This window comes from Rhinatrema bivittatum, chromosome 4 (assembly GCF_901001135.1).
Source record: "Rhinatrema bivittatum chromosome 4, aRhiBiv1.1, whole genome shotgun sequence".
NCBI lineage: Eukaryota > Metazoa > Chordata > Amphibia > Gymnophiona > Rhinatrematidae > Rhinatrema > Rhinatrema bivittatum.
In genome coordinates, this window is record NC_042618.1 from 288,660,579 (window position 1) to 288,678,588 (window position 18,010).

Here is an 18,010-nt window from a genome sequence, read left to right on the forward strand (position 1 = left end):
CATTAGTTTTCAAAATGCCAACAAGATCAAAGCACAAAACTTCCCCATCCTGCTCATCTTTCATGAATGCAGGACCCTCACTGCAAGGTTAATTTTGCTATTCAAGAGATTTCAACAAAGAAAGCTTAAAACAAGGTTCAGTGTTGTTCAGGATAGTCATGCTTTGACAGGTCCTAGAGGAGACCTTGATCAAGGGAGCAACTTACTTTCAAATGTATTCATTTTATTCATATAAAAAGAGACAGTATACAAAAACATTGCTTACTTTTACAAAAAAGTTTCTTGGTAGGAAAATTTACACGCAAAACAAACATGTGGCTTCAGATAAAAAGGTTTTTGTTTTAACACTGACAAATAGCTGAATTATATCCCAATATCCATTAATGCTAAGAACAAAATATATCAAACCACTGCTTTGGCCCACCTGGCTATGGCCTTGGAGCAGAGTACTTAAAGTTAGCCAAAATGTACACACTCATTTGACTTTGACCTGCCAATAAGAATCAAAACTTGTGAAATCATTTCATGCTTTCTACTAGAAATGAACTATTGCTAGTAAAGTTAAGTTCTGAAATGAGTTACAAGATGTCACTATTTGAAAGTCTAGCAGATCCTTTTTATTTTATGGTTACAGCGATGCAAGCCCTCTATTCAATATTTCTAAAAGCCATTCACTGCAGGATCCTTGAAATTTCTATTATAATCCTGGATTCCACAAAATGTCTCATGATAAACAGTGGTCTTGAGCATCAAGCCACACAGTACAGGTGCAATCTCACAAAGCTTGGCAGACTAAAAACATAATGCATCAGAAATAGGAATGCTGAGTCGTGGTGCACAGATTTACAAGTTAAAGATGACTATGTATTTTACAGGCTATGAAAAATCAATGACATTTTTCACTAAAGGTTCTACAAGAAACTATTCTTCCACAATGTAAAACAGCAATGAAGACCAAAAATTAGAGAAAAATGTATAAAAAGCTAAATAATGCCTCCTTAAGAGTTCCAGGTCTATTTTGATTTCCTTGGCAGAATCAGAATAGAACTAGATATCTTAAGGCATTACTAGGCTATTGCTTGGAACACAACACACAAGTCTAAAGTGGCTATGATAACATTCTGAAATTAAGTTTGACAAAGATTTTGTTGAAACTGAAGTTAGAAAGGTGTTTCTTACCACCACTGTGAACCGGAAGAAATGGTAGTAAAAGTCCCTGGTTGGTTTAAAGAGCACCTCTTTACTTTTGCTCAAGCTTCAACAATTTTTCACTTTAATAGGTAGTATTTAAAGTTATTTTTTGAAGTTGAAGTCTAGAACCTAAACTTTCTAAACCACTTGGTTTAGAAAGTGATATCCTGAAAATGTCTAGAAAACAATATTAAGTTGGAAACAGATAAAAATATCAATATCTTTCCTGTAAAATTCTATTGAGGTAGGGGATATGGAGCAGTGCAAAATCAGAAATAAAAAAAAGTCCACAACCAGCAATCATTCATCCAAACATTTTACCTTCAAAATATAGCATCGATTAAATGTGGTGTTAGTGTTCACTGAATATTTTGGGTTCAGTAAAGATACTGTGAAAAGTATGGCCACCCATTAGAAATTTTAAAATGCCCTACACTTATTTACATACATAAAAATAAAGTGTTATAAACTCATCTACTGTGTGTTCTGATCTATTTCCAAATGAAGTAGAACAAGCAATAGTAACGTGGACTGTACTAGTAATTCAATAGCATTTGGAGACCATTCTCTTTTGAATGAGAGAGAAAACACCGACTTGTGCCCTTTTAAGCAGCCTCCAAAGCTGCATCTTGAACCTATGGCAGTCGTGTCAATCTGCTCAAAGTGCTCTCCTTTATAAGAAATGGATACTGGACTCCAACTACAGATCCAGAACCAACTCCCTAAACTAGTAATATTGAACAGAAATCAATTACAATTTGTAATACTTTAATGTACCATCAGATAGAACCAGGAGATTGATACATTAAAATGTTAATCCAAATAACTTTATTAAACTTCTGTTTTTATGAATAAGGCATTATTTGCAGTAGTTTTGTTTAGCACCCCATATTAAAGGCATCTTTAATATGGGGTGCTAAATCTAGAAGCTGTTCTAGATTTAAGATGTTTTGTCTTCCTGTACAATCACATTCTTAACACTGTACAAGCGAGATAGGAACCTGAGTTAATTCTCACCTGATTTCAGGTAGGAAATAGTCTGATAATCCTCAAACAATTCATATAAATATTTCTCAGTTTGTCAATGAGAAAAGAAAAAAGTGCTGCTTTGCCAAACCTGTAATGTCTTAGCAGATGGCACCATCATCACAATTATACAAGTCACCCTATACATGATATGCAGTTCTGAGTATTGTAGGGCAGCATATTTTAAACAGAAAAGGCCAATCAACATTCTTATACAAGGTTTTCCTGTCAAATTGCTGTAAAGCAGGCAATATAGCATTACCCGATATACATTGCTCCACAAAACTGGCCATAAGTTTTACCACAAGTATAAGATTCCAGACAAAAAGCACACAGCACACTATGCACCTGATTCATTAATTTTTTCCCATTAAAAAAAATGGGAGAAAAGCCATAATGAATCTGGCCCTGTGCTTGGTTAGAGAAGTAGTGGCGTTCTTTCTCCAGATGGCTGCTTTTTCTGGAAGAAACCTTGGATTTCTGTTAGCCAATTCTGCAGCCTCTCTCTCAATGGGGGAATATGGTGGCTGGGGTCCAGAATGTTTGTTTGCCGGCGTGCTCTTTCACGCCTCCACATCTGATAGGGATTTGGTGGAAAGGGGGGTTGACCTTTCTCCCTGTAACTCTGGACTGTTATTCCACTGACAACCAAGACCATCCATACTATGATGATGATAATATCTAGATAAGAAAATGAAATGGGGTAAGAATTTAATATGCATGTAACATTAACATTACCTCCCCTGCTTAAAATAGATTACATTGCATGTAGGAACCACTCAAGCTTTCCACTAACTTAGCTTTGTTCTCACCTTTGTTGGCCTTAAAACCTTTTAAATGAAGGAGAAAAAGGCATATTTTATTTTACCAATCTTTATAAATTAAAAGATGTGTGCACCTCTTTATTTGGAAGTGGGGGAGGTGTTGATCTATGTTCCTCCAATATTATTTCAAATCATTTGAAAAAGGGTGTTAGTATAGGTTTCTAATAGGGTTTCTCAGACTTTTTATATAGTGGAAGCAGGTAAGTATCAGTACCTAACAAACACATGAAAAGTACCAGAAACGAAAAAAAAAAAATTAGGACAAATGCAAAAATTTTACACAGTACAAATGAAGTTACTATATTAAATACAAACAAGGAGATGTGGTTAGCCAGGATCTTTAATAGTGAGTTGAGTATATTGTCTTAGTTAATCTATTAGGCAGCATCTTTTGTCTTGTTGGGATGGTAATTACTTAAGACTTTAGTACTGCTTAAAAAGCACAGAGGCCAATATTCAAACTAGCTGAATTCCTAAATTTAGGCTCTTAAATTAGGTACCTAAAAGTTCAGCCAAACTTAGGTACCCCAAGTTTTCAACTAAAAATTCACAAATGTAGGAGCCTAAAAAGGAAAATTAGTTCTTACCTGTTAATTTTCATTCCTGTAGTACCACAGATCAGTCCAGCCCATGGATTGAGCCTCCTGTCCAGCAGATGGAGACAGACCAAAACTGTAAGGGTGTCCCATATCAGGACAGAGCCTATCCTGCAACCCTTCAGTATAACCATTGTCAAAACAGAAAGAATAAAGAACTGTATAGGATCAAGCACGTAACAAGAGAACTCTAGCAATAACCAGAGAACTCAGCAAACATTAACCAGTGGAAATATTGAAACTCTGTAGGAAAAAACGCTTGTTTCATTTAACAGCACGGAGATGCGTCCGGCGCCTCACTTATGACTGTACAATAAAGAAGAAAAGCGACTGTATCCTGCAAGAGGAGGAGAGAAAAACTGAGCGGATGGAAGAGAGTATAGGGAAGGGCGCCTGGACTGATCCGTGGTACAACAGGAATGAAAATTAACAGGTAAGAACTAATTTTCCTTTCCCTGTATGTACCCGGATCAGTTCAGACCATGGGATGTACCAAAGCTTCCCTAGACAGGGTGGGACCGAGATAGTCCCGCTTGAAGCACCTGCCTACTGAAGGAACCAAAGACTGGCGCCTGGACATCAAGGCGGTAATGCACAGCAAAAGTATGCAAAGATTTCCAATCGCAGCCCTACATATTTCCTGTGGAGAAACAGATTGACTCTCCGCCCAGGAGATAGTCTGAGATCGCAACGAATGAGCCTTCAGACCCTCCGGAATCGCATGGCCTTGGCAGATATAGGCAGACGAAATAGACTCCTTTAACCAGCGAGCAACTGTGGTCTTAGAAGCCTGATTGCCCCTATTCGGGCCACTCCAGAGAACAAACAGGTGGTCGGAGACTCGAAACTCATTCGGGACCTGAAGGTAACGCAGGAGGACACGCTTTGTCAAGATGGCAAAGGTCACTCCCAGCAGGTCCAGCGATGTTCTCAGGGGAGAACGCAGGGAGTTCCACCGACTGGTTGACATGGAAGGAGGAGACAACCTTTGGCAAGAAGGAAGATACAGTTAAGAGAAACACCCGAATCAGAAAACTGCAAAAATGGCTCCTGACAACACTTGGATCTCCAACACTCGTCTGGCGGAGCATATAGAAACCAAGAAAACAGTCTTGACCGTCAGGTCCTTAAGGGTAGCCTGACGGAGAGGTTCAAAGGGAGCCCCACAGAGAGCCTGAAGAACCAAATTAAGACTCCACGAAGGACAAGTGACTCGGACGGGCAGCTTCAAATGCTTGACACCCTAGAAAAAACTGACCACATCCGGATGAGATGCTACCGGGTGACCTTCCACACTACCGAGAAGGGAGCTGAGGGCGGACACTTGGACGCATAAGGAGCTGAGAGAGAGACCCTTGGAGAGGCCCTTCTGGAGGAAAGAATCATGGAAATCGGGGCAGAGCAGGCCGATACCCCCGATTCTGCGCAGACCGTTTCAAAAACCTTCCAGATCTGGACATAGGCGAGCGAAGTAGAAGTCTTGCAGGCACGCAGCAGAGTGGATATAACCTCCTCCTTATATCCCCTTCTTTCTCAATCTCTGCCGTTCAAAAGCCAAGCTGCTAGACATACATAGAAACATAGAAATGATGGTAGAAGACCAAAAGCCCATCCAGTCTACCCAGCAAGCTTTCGCACTCTTTTCCTCATACTTATGTTACGCTTGGCCCTTAGTAACCTTTTGGTTCTGTTTCCCTTCCCCCCTCCATTAATGTAGAGAGCAGTGTTGGAACTGCATCTAAGTGAAATATCTAGCTTAATTAGGGATAGTAACCGCCGCAATAAGCAAGCTACACCCATGCTTGTTTACCCCGACTATGTAATTCAGTCCTTGCTGGTTGTCTGTATATAGATCCACTTTTCTTCATCCCCACCCTGCCATTGAAGCAGAGAGCTATGCTGGATAGACAGAAGCGATCTGCCTGATCGAAAAATACTGGACCTTGTCTGAGAAGACGCGGAAGATGACCGAGAAAGAGGGCCTTCTGTTGCCAGATTCACTAGATCTGGCAACTACGGCCTGCACGGCCATTCGGGAGCTACAAGAATGACCGGACACTTGTGGAGTTCTATTCTTCTGAGGACCTTTCCCACCAAGGGCCGGGGGGGGGGGGGGGGGGGGGGGGGGGGGGGGGAAGAACACAGGAGAACGTCGCTGGGCCAAGGGAGGACTAGAGCATCCACCCCTTCCGAGCAGTGTTTCCCTCCAACGGCAGAAGAACTGGGGAGCTTGGGCATTGCCCAAGGTCGCCATCAAATCCATGTGAGGAAGTCCCCCACCTGTGAACAATCAGCTTCATCGCCTAGTCTGACAACTCCCACTCACCGGGATCAAAATTTTTATACCGATATTAGTGGGGACATCATATCGGTTTACATTATAACTAAAGATTGGAAATGTACAAAGAACAGGTAATGGGGGGGGAGGGCTCAATACTTTATACTGGATCAGTTAGTGTTGGTAGTGGGGGGGCGGAGGCATTGTTGGGGTAAGCTTGCTTGAAGAGCCAAGTTTTTACATTGGTCCTGAACTTGGAAGAGCAGGTCTCAAGCCAGAGGTTGGGGGGTAATGAGTTCCAGAGTGTGGGTCCGGCAATTGAGAGGGCTTGATCCCTCGTGGAGGTGGTGTGCCTTTTTTAGGGAAGGCACATGGAGGGTCCCATTGTTGGAGGCTCTGGAGAAGTGGTTAGATCTTATAGGACGGAAGGGTTCATATCAAGCCAATTTGAGTTGTGAGAGTGTATGGATTTGTGAATCACTAGCAGGGTTTTGTAAAGGATGCGCGAGGGGATCGGGAGCCAGTGCAAGTTTTTCAGGATAGGGGTGATGTGGTCATATTTACGGGCGTTGACAATGGTTCTCGCTACAGCATTCTGTAGCATTTGGAGTGGCTTTAAGGAGGAGTAGGGGAGACCTAGGAAGAGTGCATTGCAGTAGTCCATTTTTGATGAGGGTAGCTTGAATGACGGTGCGGAAATCAGTGTGAAGTAGTGGTTTTAGTTTTTTCATCACTGCTGTCGACTTAAGAAAATCGGCCTGCACATTGTCCTTGCCCGCTATGTGAAGCTGCCAGTCGCTCCAGGTGACGTTCCGCCCAGGTGAAGAGCTTGCTGGCCTCCAACGCCTCCAGGCGATTCCTGGTGCCCCCTTGACGATTGATGTAAGCCACCGTGGTGGAATTGTCCGAGAGCACACACACCGCCCTGTGGCGAATCAGCGGGAGGAAGGCCTTGAGAGCCAGGTGGACTGCTTGGGCCTCCAGATGATTGATGTGCCAGCAAGACTGTACCGGGGACCACTGGCCCTGAAAAGATTGCGACTGGCAACCCGCTCCCCAGCCGGAGAGGCTGGCTTCTGTTACTACTATCCATTGCGGAGTCTGTAAAAATATGCCCTTCAGGAGGTGCCGGAGTGAGAGCCACCACTACATGGCGCCGATGGTAGAGTCAGAGCGGGAGAGCCATCTGAAACTGTTCAGAGACCGGCTTCCAACGGGATAGCAAAGCTTTTTGTAATGGATGCATATACGCAAAAGCCCATGGGACCAGGTTGATAGTGGAGGCCATGGTCCCCAGCACCTGGAGGTAATCCCATGCTGTAGGGAGAGGCATGAGGAGATTTCTGACCTGGTCCATCAGCTTGAATGCGCGAACGTCCGGAATGAACACCTTGCCTACTCTGGTATTGAAGCGAGCCCCCAGGAATTCCAACACCCGGGAAGGCTGCAGATGGCTCTTGGGAAAGTTGATTATCCACCCCAGAGAAGTGAGTAGAGCTAGAACTCGAACTCTGTCGACTGCCAGCTTGCAAAAAGTCTCCGACTTGGCCCGCACTAGCCAATCGTCCAGATAAGAATGCACCAGAACACCTTCCCGAAGAGCAGCCGCCACCACCACCATGATTTTGGAAAATGTGCGTGGTGCTGTGGCGAGACCGAAGAGCAGGGCCCGGAACTGAAACTGCTGGCCCAAGATGTCGAAGTGGAGATACCGCTGATGCTCGGCCCTGATTGATGGAGGCCTACCTACACATCCCAGTCTAGTGAGGCCAGATATTCGCCAGGGTGAACAGCCGCTTTTACTGCCTTCAGGGTCTCCATCCAAAAGTGAGGCACCTTGAGAGCTTGGTTGACTCGAGGTCTAGAATGGGGCGGAAGGAACCGTCCTTTTGGTACCACGAAGTAGATTGATTACTGGCTGGCGCCTTGTTCCTCAGTGGGGACTGGGACTATGGCCCCCAGTCCGAGCAGTCTGGAGAGAGTCTGAGACAGCAGCCCGCTTCAGATTTCCACAAGGGTAGACTATGTGTAGATCCGGTAGGTCTCGAGCAAAGTCTAAAGTGTAGCCTCTCTCGATTATGTCGAGGTCCCACTGATCAGACGTGATTTTGGCCCATTCCTCGAGGAAGAGAGATAAACGACCACCTAACTTTGGAACGGAGGAATCAGCCAGCCAAATCTCATTGAGAGGCAGGCTTTGTGGAGGCACGCTGTGGAATGCCATCTCGGAAGGCGCGGCAGCCTCGAAAGGACAGACCATGACTGAGGTCTGGAGGAGTTCCCCCCCCCCCCCAAAGAGAAAGCCCCTCTCACCCGAGCATTATATCTCCACTGATCCCGGAAATGGGTACGAGTAGGGAAGAAGGCTTTTGACTGTTCTGGGCGGTCCTCAGGCAGTTTGTGAACCTTGTTTTCACCCAAGAATTTAATAAGCTGCTCCAGGTCCTCGCCAAAAAGCAATTTACCCTTAAAAGGAAGCGTGCCCAACTGTGCCTTGGAAGAGGCGTCAGCCGACCAATTACGGAGCCAGAGTAGCCGTCTGGCTTCAGCAATCTCGGCCATCGCCTGGACGCAGAACAGGTCATAAAGGGACTGCTGCAGATTGATGCCCGAAATCCCAAGGCCAAGGATTCAAAGATACGCTTGCGATAGAATTCCAGCTTGCGGTCTTGAATGTCCTTCAGGGCCATAGCACCCACCACAGGGATGGTGGCGTACTTAGTGACAGCAGTCACAGAAGAATCCACCTTAGGGATTTTCAGCATGTCCAGACACTCCGGTGGGGGGTAAAGCTTATCCATAGCCCTCCCCACTCGCAGCCCTGTGTTGGGAGCTTCCCATTCCCTTAGGAGCATCAGCTTGTGCATGGGATGAAAAGGGAAGGTGGGTGGAAGAGCCCTAAGTCCCACCAGGACTGGGTCCACGCATGCCGGCATTGCGGCCGTGAGTGCATCCACCGGGGTGTCAATACCCAACTCCTGAATAAAAAAAAAGGAATAAGAGGATCGAGCTCCTCCCTTTGAAATAAGCATAGGACTCTGGGATCATCCCCCTCTAGAGGGGGGGGAGGCACCTCCATCAACTGCTCATCAGGGTCCCGGATCCAGGATAGTCAGAGAAGCAGGAAGATATGGTGGAGGAGAGGCCCCCCAGGACCACCCACACCCTGATAGACCCCTGTGTATCCAGAGCCGTGGGAACAGGCTGGGGGGGGGGGGGTCTGCCTCCTCTACCAAGCTAAGATTTGTGCATAAGTAGCACAAATTTGGAAGAAAAAAAAAAAAAGGTCGAGAATTCCTGGGGTGGGGAGGGGGGTCATTACCTTCCTCAGGAGAGGGCTCAGATCAGGGGATGAAAGAATTAAATCATGCTCCTCTGCATCCTGCAGTCCTGTATCAGCAGCTGCAGGGATTCCCAAAACGGCCACCATTCCCATGGTTTGCCGACCCAGGAACAGCCTGGCCATGTGCTTAAACGGCCTGCCCCGGGGCGTAGATTTGAGCGCTGCCTAGGAGGGGCCCTCACCCCCCAGCAGACAACTGGAGCATAGGTTTTCACGAGAGAGCCTGATTGAGGGCTCTCCGCAGGCCAAACAGATTATTAGACCGCAGCATGAGGCAGGGCACACTGACAGGAGCAGCAGAGCTGCAGCGTCTGAGGGAACAGGAGCAGAAGAACGAACCCTGCGCCCTCCCGGTCTCAATCTCAGCTGCCGGATCGCGGACGGACCCCGATTAATCTAAGATTTTATTTTTTTTTTGAGAAATTAAGAGAGCAGTGCAGGGGAATAAATCCTCCCTGCTGGCAGCGCCGGGGAAAAAGTGTCGAGAGAGAGATGAATAGGGAGCCTAAGCTATTTCCCAACAAGGGGCCAAGCCCCCCTAGGCCCCCCAAGAGCGAGGAGTCCAAGTTTTACAACTTTTTTTTTCTTCATGTGATTGACAATAGAAAATAATACTTGCTTGATCCTGAGCTAATGACAAAAGAAAAACCCCACAGAAGGGGCTAAGGAATAATAAATAGGGAACCGAAGGGTGAGCAGTTGCATCTGCTGGAGACAGACAAATACTGAAGGGTTGCAGGGTAGGCTCTGTCCTGATATGGGACACCCTTACAGTTTTGGTCTGTCTCCATCTGCTGGACAGGAGGCTCAACCCATGGTCTGGACTTTTCCAGGTACGTACAGGGAACTTAGGTTTCTAAATTTAGGACTGCTATTAGTTAAGAACATAAGAAAATGCCATACTGGGTCAGACCAAGGGTCCATCAAGCCCAGCATCCTGTTTCCAACAGTGGCCAATCCAGGCCATAAGAACCTGGCACGTACCCAAAAACTAAGCCTATTCCATGTTACCATTGCTAATGGCAGTGGCTATTCTCTAAGTGAACTTAATAGCAGGTAATGGACTTCTCCTCCAAGAACTTATCCAATCCTTTTTGAAACACAGCTATACTAACTGTACTAACCACATCCTCTGGCAACAAATTCCAGAGTTTAATTGTGCGTTGAGTAAAAAAGAACTTTCTCCGATTAGTTTTAAATGTGCCCCATGCTAACTTCATGGAGTGCCCCTAGTCTATTATCCGAAAGAATAAATAACCGATTCACATCTACCCGTTCTAGACCTCTCATGATTTTAAACATCTCTATCATATCCCCCCCTCAGCTGTCTTCTCCAAGCTGAAAAGTCCTAACCTCTAGTCTTTCCTCATAGGGGAGCTGTTCCATTCCCCTTATTTTGGTAACCTAAATTAGTTGCCTGGTGTTGAAAATAAATGCTAATCTTCTCTTTCCCGGTCCTGACTCCTCCTGTAGCCATCCATTTTTTAAAAGCCTAAATTTAAAGCTCTCCATCTTGGTAAATTTTCTAAAGGGCCAATTTAGGGGCCTAACTCCAAACGTTAGGAACCTAAATCCTTTGAAAGCTTACTCCTAAAATGAAATCAATTTTTAAATTATACTTATGAAAAAAACTGCAGTTTCCATTTGTAGTCTGTAAGCATTTGCTAATAGGGAAGCTAGTTTTCAAAAGGCTCCTAGCTGCATTAAGAAATACTGCTAGTTTGTGCCATTTGAAAACTGCCACCTTCAATGAACCAAAAAAAAAAAAAAAGGGGGGCAGGGAAAAGAAAACACCCATAGGAATTTTGTGATTTTGGTTTGGTCACACAAAATCATGGGCTTGCTGTACTTCCCAAATTCCTCCTTTTCCAGATCACTTTTAAAGATGCTCTCACAGGGTCACAGTGGATGGGTGCCTTTTGACAGCTGGCCAGGTGGCTTCTTTGATGCAGTCAATGTGAAAAGGAGCCTGCCTGGATTTAGTATACCATCTCTTTAAAGACCCTGTTCTGAGGCTATGCTAGGTCTCAGCCTCGGGCATTTATTAGCACTTGCCAGACACCATAGCCCAGGGTATCTCAAATTCCAGTCTTCCACGCCTGCAAACCAGCTGGATCATCAAGATATCCCCTAATGAAAACTTATGAGATTAGTTGTATGTAAAATCAAAGTATGCAAATATGCCTCATGGGTATTCGTTACAATACACTGAAAACCTTATTGATTTGTGGCTCAAGAAAGGCATTTGACAAGGAGCTCTGCTATTGGGTGGATTGCCCACCCTGGCTATGGCAGGATCTCAAACAGGGTTCTACAATGTATATACATTTTCTGGAAATGTAATCCAGGCCACCAGCCAGTGGAACATTCTGTGGTCATTCTAGGCCTGGGATGATTTACTCTAGGATCCAACTACAAACAATAAGTTTCAGTAGCCCTATTACTGTAGACTAATCTAGCAATCTGGCATCCAACATCCATGTATTCATTGAGGGAGGTACACTCCACAGATGCTTTGGAAAACAAATTCCATATTGAAATAGGACAGAATCAAAGAGGGTAAAACTAAATGGTTAGTTTTCTAAATAGAGAAAAGTCATTAGTGGACTACCATAGGTACCTGTGCTATTTAACAAAGTCATAAATGATCTGGAAAAGGGAACGACAAGTGAGGTGATCAAATTTGCTGATGACAAAATTATTCAACAGCAGTGGATTGCGAGGAACTGCAGAAGGACCTTGTGACACTAGGAGAGTGGGCAAATGAATAAGAGAACAAAATTTAATGTGGAAAAGTGTAAAGAGATGCATAGGGAAAAATAATCCCAACCACAGGTACACGATTCTGGGTTCTGTATTGGGAGTCACCACCCAGGAAAGAGACCTTGGAATTCTAGTGGACAATACATTGAAATCCTCTGCTCAGTGGAATGATCTGAAAAGGAATAAAGAATAAAATAGAAAATGTTATATTGCCTATGTATTGAGCCATGGTGCAACTCAAGACATAATGGAACTAGAAAAGCTGCGGAGGAGGGTGACAAAAATGATAAAGGGAATGGAACCTCTTTCCTGTGATGAGAGGCTAGCTTCAAAGACTGCAGCGGGGTGACAGGATAGATGTTTATAAAATCACAAGTAGAGTGAAATGGGTAAATAAAGGACTTATTTACCACAGTGTTTCCCAGCCCTCTCCTGGAGGCACACAATTCCAGTCAGGTTTTCAGGCTTGCCACAATGAAGATGCATGAAATAGATTTTCATACCCTGGTTCTCCAGTTTGCAAATCTTTCTTGTGCACATTCATTATAGACATCTTATAAACCTGACTGGTGAAATATGTCTCCAGGAGAGGGTTGAGAAACTGATTTACTATTTCAAGTTATACTATTACAAGACGACACTCCATGAAACTAACAACCAGCAGATTTAAAACACTGTAAAAGGGGGTGCTGTTCGCCGCGCAACAGGATGGCTGCTAGTGCTTGAGGCTCCTGCCCTGCCTCTACACGGAACAAATCTGCCGTGAAAAATTGCTGAAATTGTTTTAAATACAGCCCCGGATTGGGCAAGAATTGCGGGCAAATATCGCTAGACATAAAGGGTGTTTCGCTGCGGGTCAGGAGTTTTGGCAGTAAGTACAGCTCCTACTTCTCTGCCCTCCCGGCCGCCATCTTAGCCACGAAACTAAAGCTTTGCCTCCTGACGCAGGTCAGCCTAGGCAGCAGGTTTTGAGAAGCTGCCTACAGCAGAATTTATTCACAATCACCTAAAATTCCAAATAAAATAAACTTTCTGCAGTGCTGATCTGGCTGCTGGCGCCCGCAGCTCCCCTTACCGATCACCATCGGAGCCACAGGGAAAACTTTCCCGCCACATTTTAAAATTGTAAAAATGCTCCTTTTTTACTCTCCTGGCCCTTACCAAAGCGAATCTGGACGCAGGGTCGGGTTGCACCGGAGAAGGGGACTGCAGACCATCTAAAGGCAGCAGAGTGGACCGGGGAGCAGTAGGGGAGCTGAGGGAGAGGGACAGCATAGTTCAGCTTTCTTCTGGGCAGCCATTTTGGTAGCACATAACCCAGCAGGGGAATCAGAACGGGAAACATCTACAGGCACTTAGCCATCCATCGCCTTGCACTGGGAGAGAGCAGCTCTTACAAGGGGCAGTCAATATTAATTACTAATTATATACCTTATCAAAGCAGGTAATTTTTCAGGACCGAGTTGTTCCCTGTGGCCCAGCTGACGCCGTCACAGATTTTGACCTTTGTCCATTATCTACAGCATTTAATATATGCAGCATATGCCCAGCAGCAAACTATAAGCAGCATGATTCAAGCAGCAAAATTCCTGCGGAAAATTACAGCAGCAAACTGCACGCAGCACATTATAAGCAGCAATTTTCAAGCAGCCTAATATATGCAGCAGCAGAATCCACACAGCTAACTTTCAGCAGCAAATATAAGCCGCAAATTTTACGCAGTAAAATCCATGCAGCAACATTTCCGCAGCTAAATTCTAACAGCATTCTTTAAGCAGTAAATTTAAGCAGCCAAATCTAAACAGCAAAATCTAAGTCACAAAATCTATACCGCAAAATCCGCAAGGGAAATCTAAATATCCAATTAGCAAACTCCAAAAGGGGACTTTAAAATCTCAACGAACTAGGTGGATCACGTGATGCACTGAGGGAGGAGGATGTGATTCCTTCCTTCTCGGTGTCCAGCCTTCAGCATCACACCCCATCTGCATCCCAAAACCCAAATAAGTGGGCTTATTTATTCGGGGCATTAACTCTTTATAATCGCCATTGTTTTCTGCTTGGCATGCCAGGTTGCCCTGCGAAACCGGCCAAGGAAAAACGGGAAAGTAGTTATACCTCTTTAGTGGGGGAAGAATGTCATTTTGATGCACTGGCGGGACTAGTCTCCTCCGTCTTACTGGACCTGGCGCAACTGCTTTCATCGTATGATGCTCCTGGATGCGGCAGGACAAGAAGCATTTCCTGGCTGTATGGGACGCCACAAGAAGCATTTCCTGGCTGTATGGGACGCCAACTTACAATTTCTTCCACAGCGTGCCCGCAGTTCTATCCTAAATGAGTGATTTCGTGTGGACACCTCCTGACTGGGGTTATTTATCAGCCTTGCCTGGTGGATGACTTTGCTTTCATAAGTGGACACTGGACCTTGCAAGTTGGTTGGGGATAGAGTTTTCTGTATTACATGTGATTTTTTTTTTTATTGGGGAGTGGTTCAGAACCACACTACTCTCCTCCTGTTATGTTATTGTTCTAAAATAATAAAAACAGTTTAAAATAAAACACTAAAAACTACTTTTTCATTCAGCGCACTGTCAAGCTGTGGAATCTGTTGCCAGAGGATGTGAGCAAGGTGACTAGCATAGAAGGGATTAAAAGAAGTTTGGACATGTTCCTGGAGGAAAAGGTTCATAATATATCAGCCAGGTAAAGATAGCTATTGTTATCCCTGGGAGGGAGTAAGAGGAATTAGAACTACTTTGAGGGATCTAGATTGGCCATTGTTGGAAACAAGATGCTGGGCTTGATGGACCCTGGTCTGACCCAGCATGGCAATTCTTATGTTCTTATGAAGGAATCTCCATTATTAAAAGGAATAGATATATAGGATGTCCTTGCATTTGAGTCTCATAGTTGACAGCATAGGTGAGTCAAAGGGGAAACACTCAATCTCGAGCAGAGGCAACCACTGGTGGTACTGCTAGAAAATCCAGTCTTAGTTCTTGTGCTGAGTTAGAGATGTCTCTATGTAATCTAGTAAATCATTTTGGGATGTGTGGATGTAGAGAGTAAAAATGGAAGATATGATTTGTCATGCTTTCTATCATACAGCGCTAATATATAGCCCCAAGTCTTTGTAGATAAACTTTTTGAACTAATCTACTTACCATTAACTTGAAAAGGCACATTGGTGTAAGCACTACTGAAGTTATTATTCAGAGCTCTTTTGAGTATATTCAAGGTAATGTAACTAAGGCTCGTATAGAGGTAACTGTCAATGGCCAAAACCACTGCATAGGAGCCAACAATTCCACATGTCAGTATATTCAGCTGTAGTAAAGATACAAAGGACATTTAAGCTTAACTATCAAATTATAACTAAATTAACTGTAAAAATAAAAACTACTAAATTAGTAGAAAGCTGAAGACTGGGCATCCAAAAGCTGCTTGTTTTAGACACCTTGTGGATGTATCTGGCCCTCTGCAGTTCAACAGCTTCTATTTTAGTCTAATTTTTGAGCTAGCAGCCAACCATATTAGTATCCGTAAAGCCTTTTATTTAAGAAACCCAATAGAAAAAGGAATCAGCAATTTTGACTGCTGACCGCACAGACTATTTATCCTCAATTCATGCCAAAATATAGTATGTTTTATAGCAAGGCAAGTTTAGTCAGAGGCTAGCAACATCTACTGCTAATCGGCCTCTAAAATCGGAGAGATACTGGGGCCTGTGCGCTAAGCATTTTTATCCCAGACAAAGTTGGAAACATCCTTCCATGGAGAGGTTCAGGAACTGGTACTATAGAATTCTGTCTAGGCCTTCCCACAGCCACATGTCACCCAAATTCTGGATTATAAAAAAGCCAGAAGGAATAAAACTATCATATTAATGTAACCTGTTCAGGGGCAGTGTGAACAGGTTGGAGTTGATTCCAGTTAGACTTGTAGACAGTTAAATGTACCTCAGGTGGTTTCTCACTGCAATGATATGCTCCTTGCTAGTCATGTATGGCAGTCCTACCTGTTGACTTTCCGCATATAGACCAAACCAGGATAGTTCCAAACTGGTCCCATTTATTTAAACTCAATGTTTAACATAGTATGTACTTCATTTGAGTTTCACAGTCCAACTTCCCCAGTGGCTATCAATCCCCATTGGGAAAAAATGTCTTCATGGAATTAATCCAGCTGCCAAAGGGTGCTAATACTGGATTTGATTCCCAGATTCCTGGGCAAGCCACTCCCTCTAATGCTAAGATAGGAAAATTCACTGTTCTCAAAAATCAGGAATGAATCCCAATAATGGACCTCTAGACCATGATCTGTTAACATACATGAGGTCTCGTATTCCTCTCAATGAGCTGAATGTCAGCAGGTTAGGGAGCTAGATCAATTCTACCTTGTACTGGCTGTGTCTGCTTGCTTCTTAATCCTGGATGATATGACCAGAATCTATCCACTCACTGGCCAGCTAAACCTAGACAGAACCACTAGAGGTACTGGTACCGAGGTCTCAGGAGCTGTAATCATACAGGGGTAATGACATATGGAAAGAACATTTTCTTAAAGTGTGAATTTATTGCAGATTATGAAAAAGATGTTACAGTAAGGTCATTAAACTAATGCACTGTATAAAAATACTTACAAATCTTGGACAGGCAAAAAAGGCTAAAGGAACCACCATAGCTATACAAGTAAAAGTGAGCCAGAAAACTGTATCATTGTGAAAAACTTTCAATTCACCTGCAATACAAAACAGAAAAAAAAAAAATCTGATTCTCAAGAACAAGTGAACAGTTCAGTTTCTCTGGAGGAGATTATGTAGTCAACTGTGTATTTTGAGTACTGATCCCCAATGATTTTAAACATTTGTGTAATTAAAACTGGCTTCTAACTATAAATGTTGCCATTTTAAAATCTCCCCCTCTGTCTGGAAAAATCTTGTATACAGAATTCATAATGCAAACAAAATGTATTTGACAAGCAGGGAGCCAGATTGGAGGTGTGCCAGGGGTTATATCTAGTATCTAGCCAGTTAACATGATATTTGTAGCTTTTATTATGTGCTTAATTATGAAAGTAATTTTTAAGTTAATATTCAGCACTAACCAGACAAATTTAGGTGCAACAATAACAGGCCTAAATCTGTCTAGCCAAACCTCACTGAGTTCTTATACAAAAAGAAAAACAAAACAAAAAGCAGTCTCTGATCAGGACTGGTGCAAGGTTATTAGGCACCCAGGTGAACTTTTCTGCTGCCCCCCCCCCCCCAGTCACACCCTCCCTACACAAATTAATTATAAATGTATAATTTTAACAAAATCAAGAAATATAAGTTACCAATAGAGTAAAACCATACTAATAAAAATAATTTTTTTAATAACAGCTAATGAATAGAACATTCAATAATTTAAGTTATACAAATTTTCCAAATACCAATAAACTAAAAACAAAGCATCCAGTAATTAAAAGATCCCAGATATGGACAGCAGGGCTTTTTTTTTCTTTATTAATTTTAAATTCCAAATGCCCTGAGATTGTTATGGATTAGCAGGGGGAGGGGGGTTGTTCAAGCTTTATTCTCTCTCATATCCCCTGCACCACTCCCATACAGGAACACACAGACATGTCCTCAGACATGCGCACACATACCCTGCATACACACAAAAGTGCGCACTCACACACATGAACATGCTCCCACTCACTTCCCCTTCACTGGCAGCACAAGGCCAACAGCAACAGTCTCGTCCTTCAGCCCCTGCAGCTCACAGCGCTCTTTCAGGCCTGCGGGGGCTGACACTTTGCCTCCTGTGCAGCTTTCTACAGTGGAGCAGGAACCGGGGCCAAAGCTACTGCTTCCTGAGTGGGCAGGGCCATGCTGGTCTGCTGCTCAACTGCAGTATGGCCCGGGCCAGTACTGCATCTTCTTGCGGCGAGGACGCACTCTTCTTCCTGCTTATCTTGGCTTCAGCACAGTCTCTTCCCCTTT

The 18,010-nt window shown here is 43.9% G+C and overlaps 1 protein-coding gene across 2 annotated transcripts in view; it reads right to left on the bottom strand.

The window, feature by feature from the left end:
- Positions 1–202: 202 nt before the first annotated feature.
- Positions 203–18,010, bottom strand: part of TM7SF3 (transmembrane 7 superfamily member 3) — a 186,600-nt gene continuing 168,792 nt past the window's right edge. For both annotated transcript variants that reach the window (XM_029600172.1, XM_029600171.1), the window contains 3 exons: positions 16,667–16,764; positions 15,189–15,351; positions 203–2,898 (listed from right to left, as the gene is read on the bottom strand). In XM_029600172.1, coding sequence (XP_029456032.1) covers positions 2,636–2,898; positions 15,189–15,351; positions 16,667–16,764 — 524 coding nt within the window. In that variant the 3' untranslated portion in view covers positions 203–2,635. The remainder of the gene's footprint in view (positions 2,899–15,188; positions 15,352–16,666; positions 16,765–18,010) is intronic.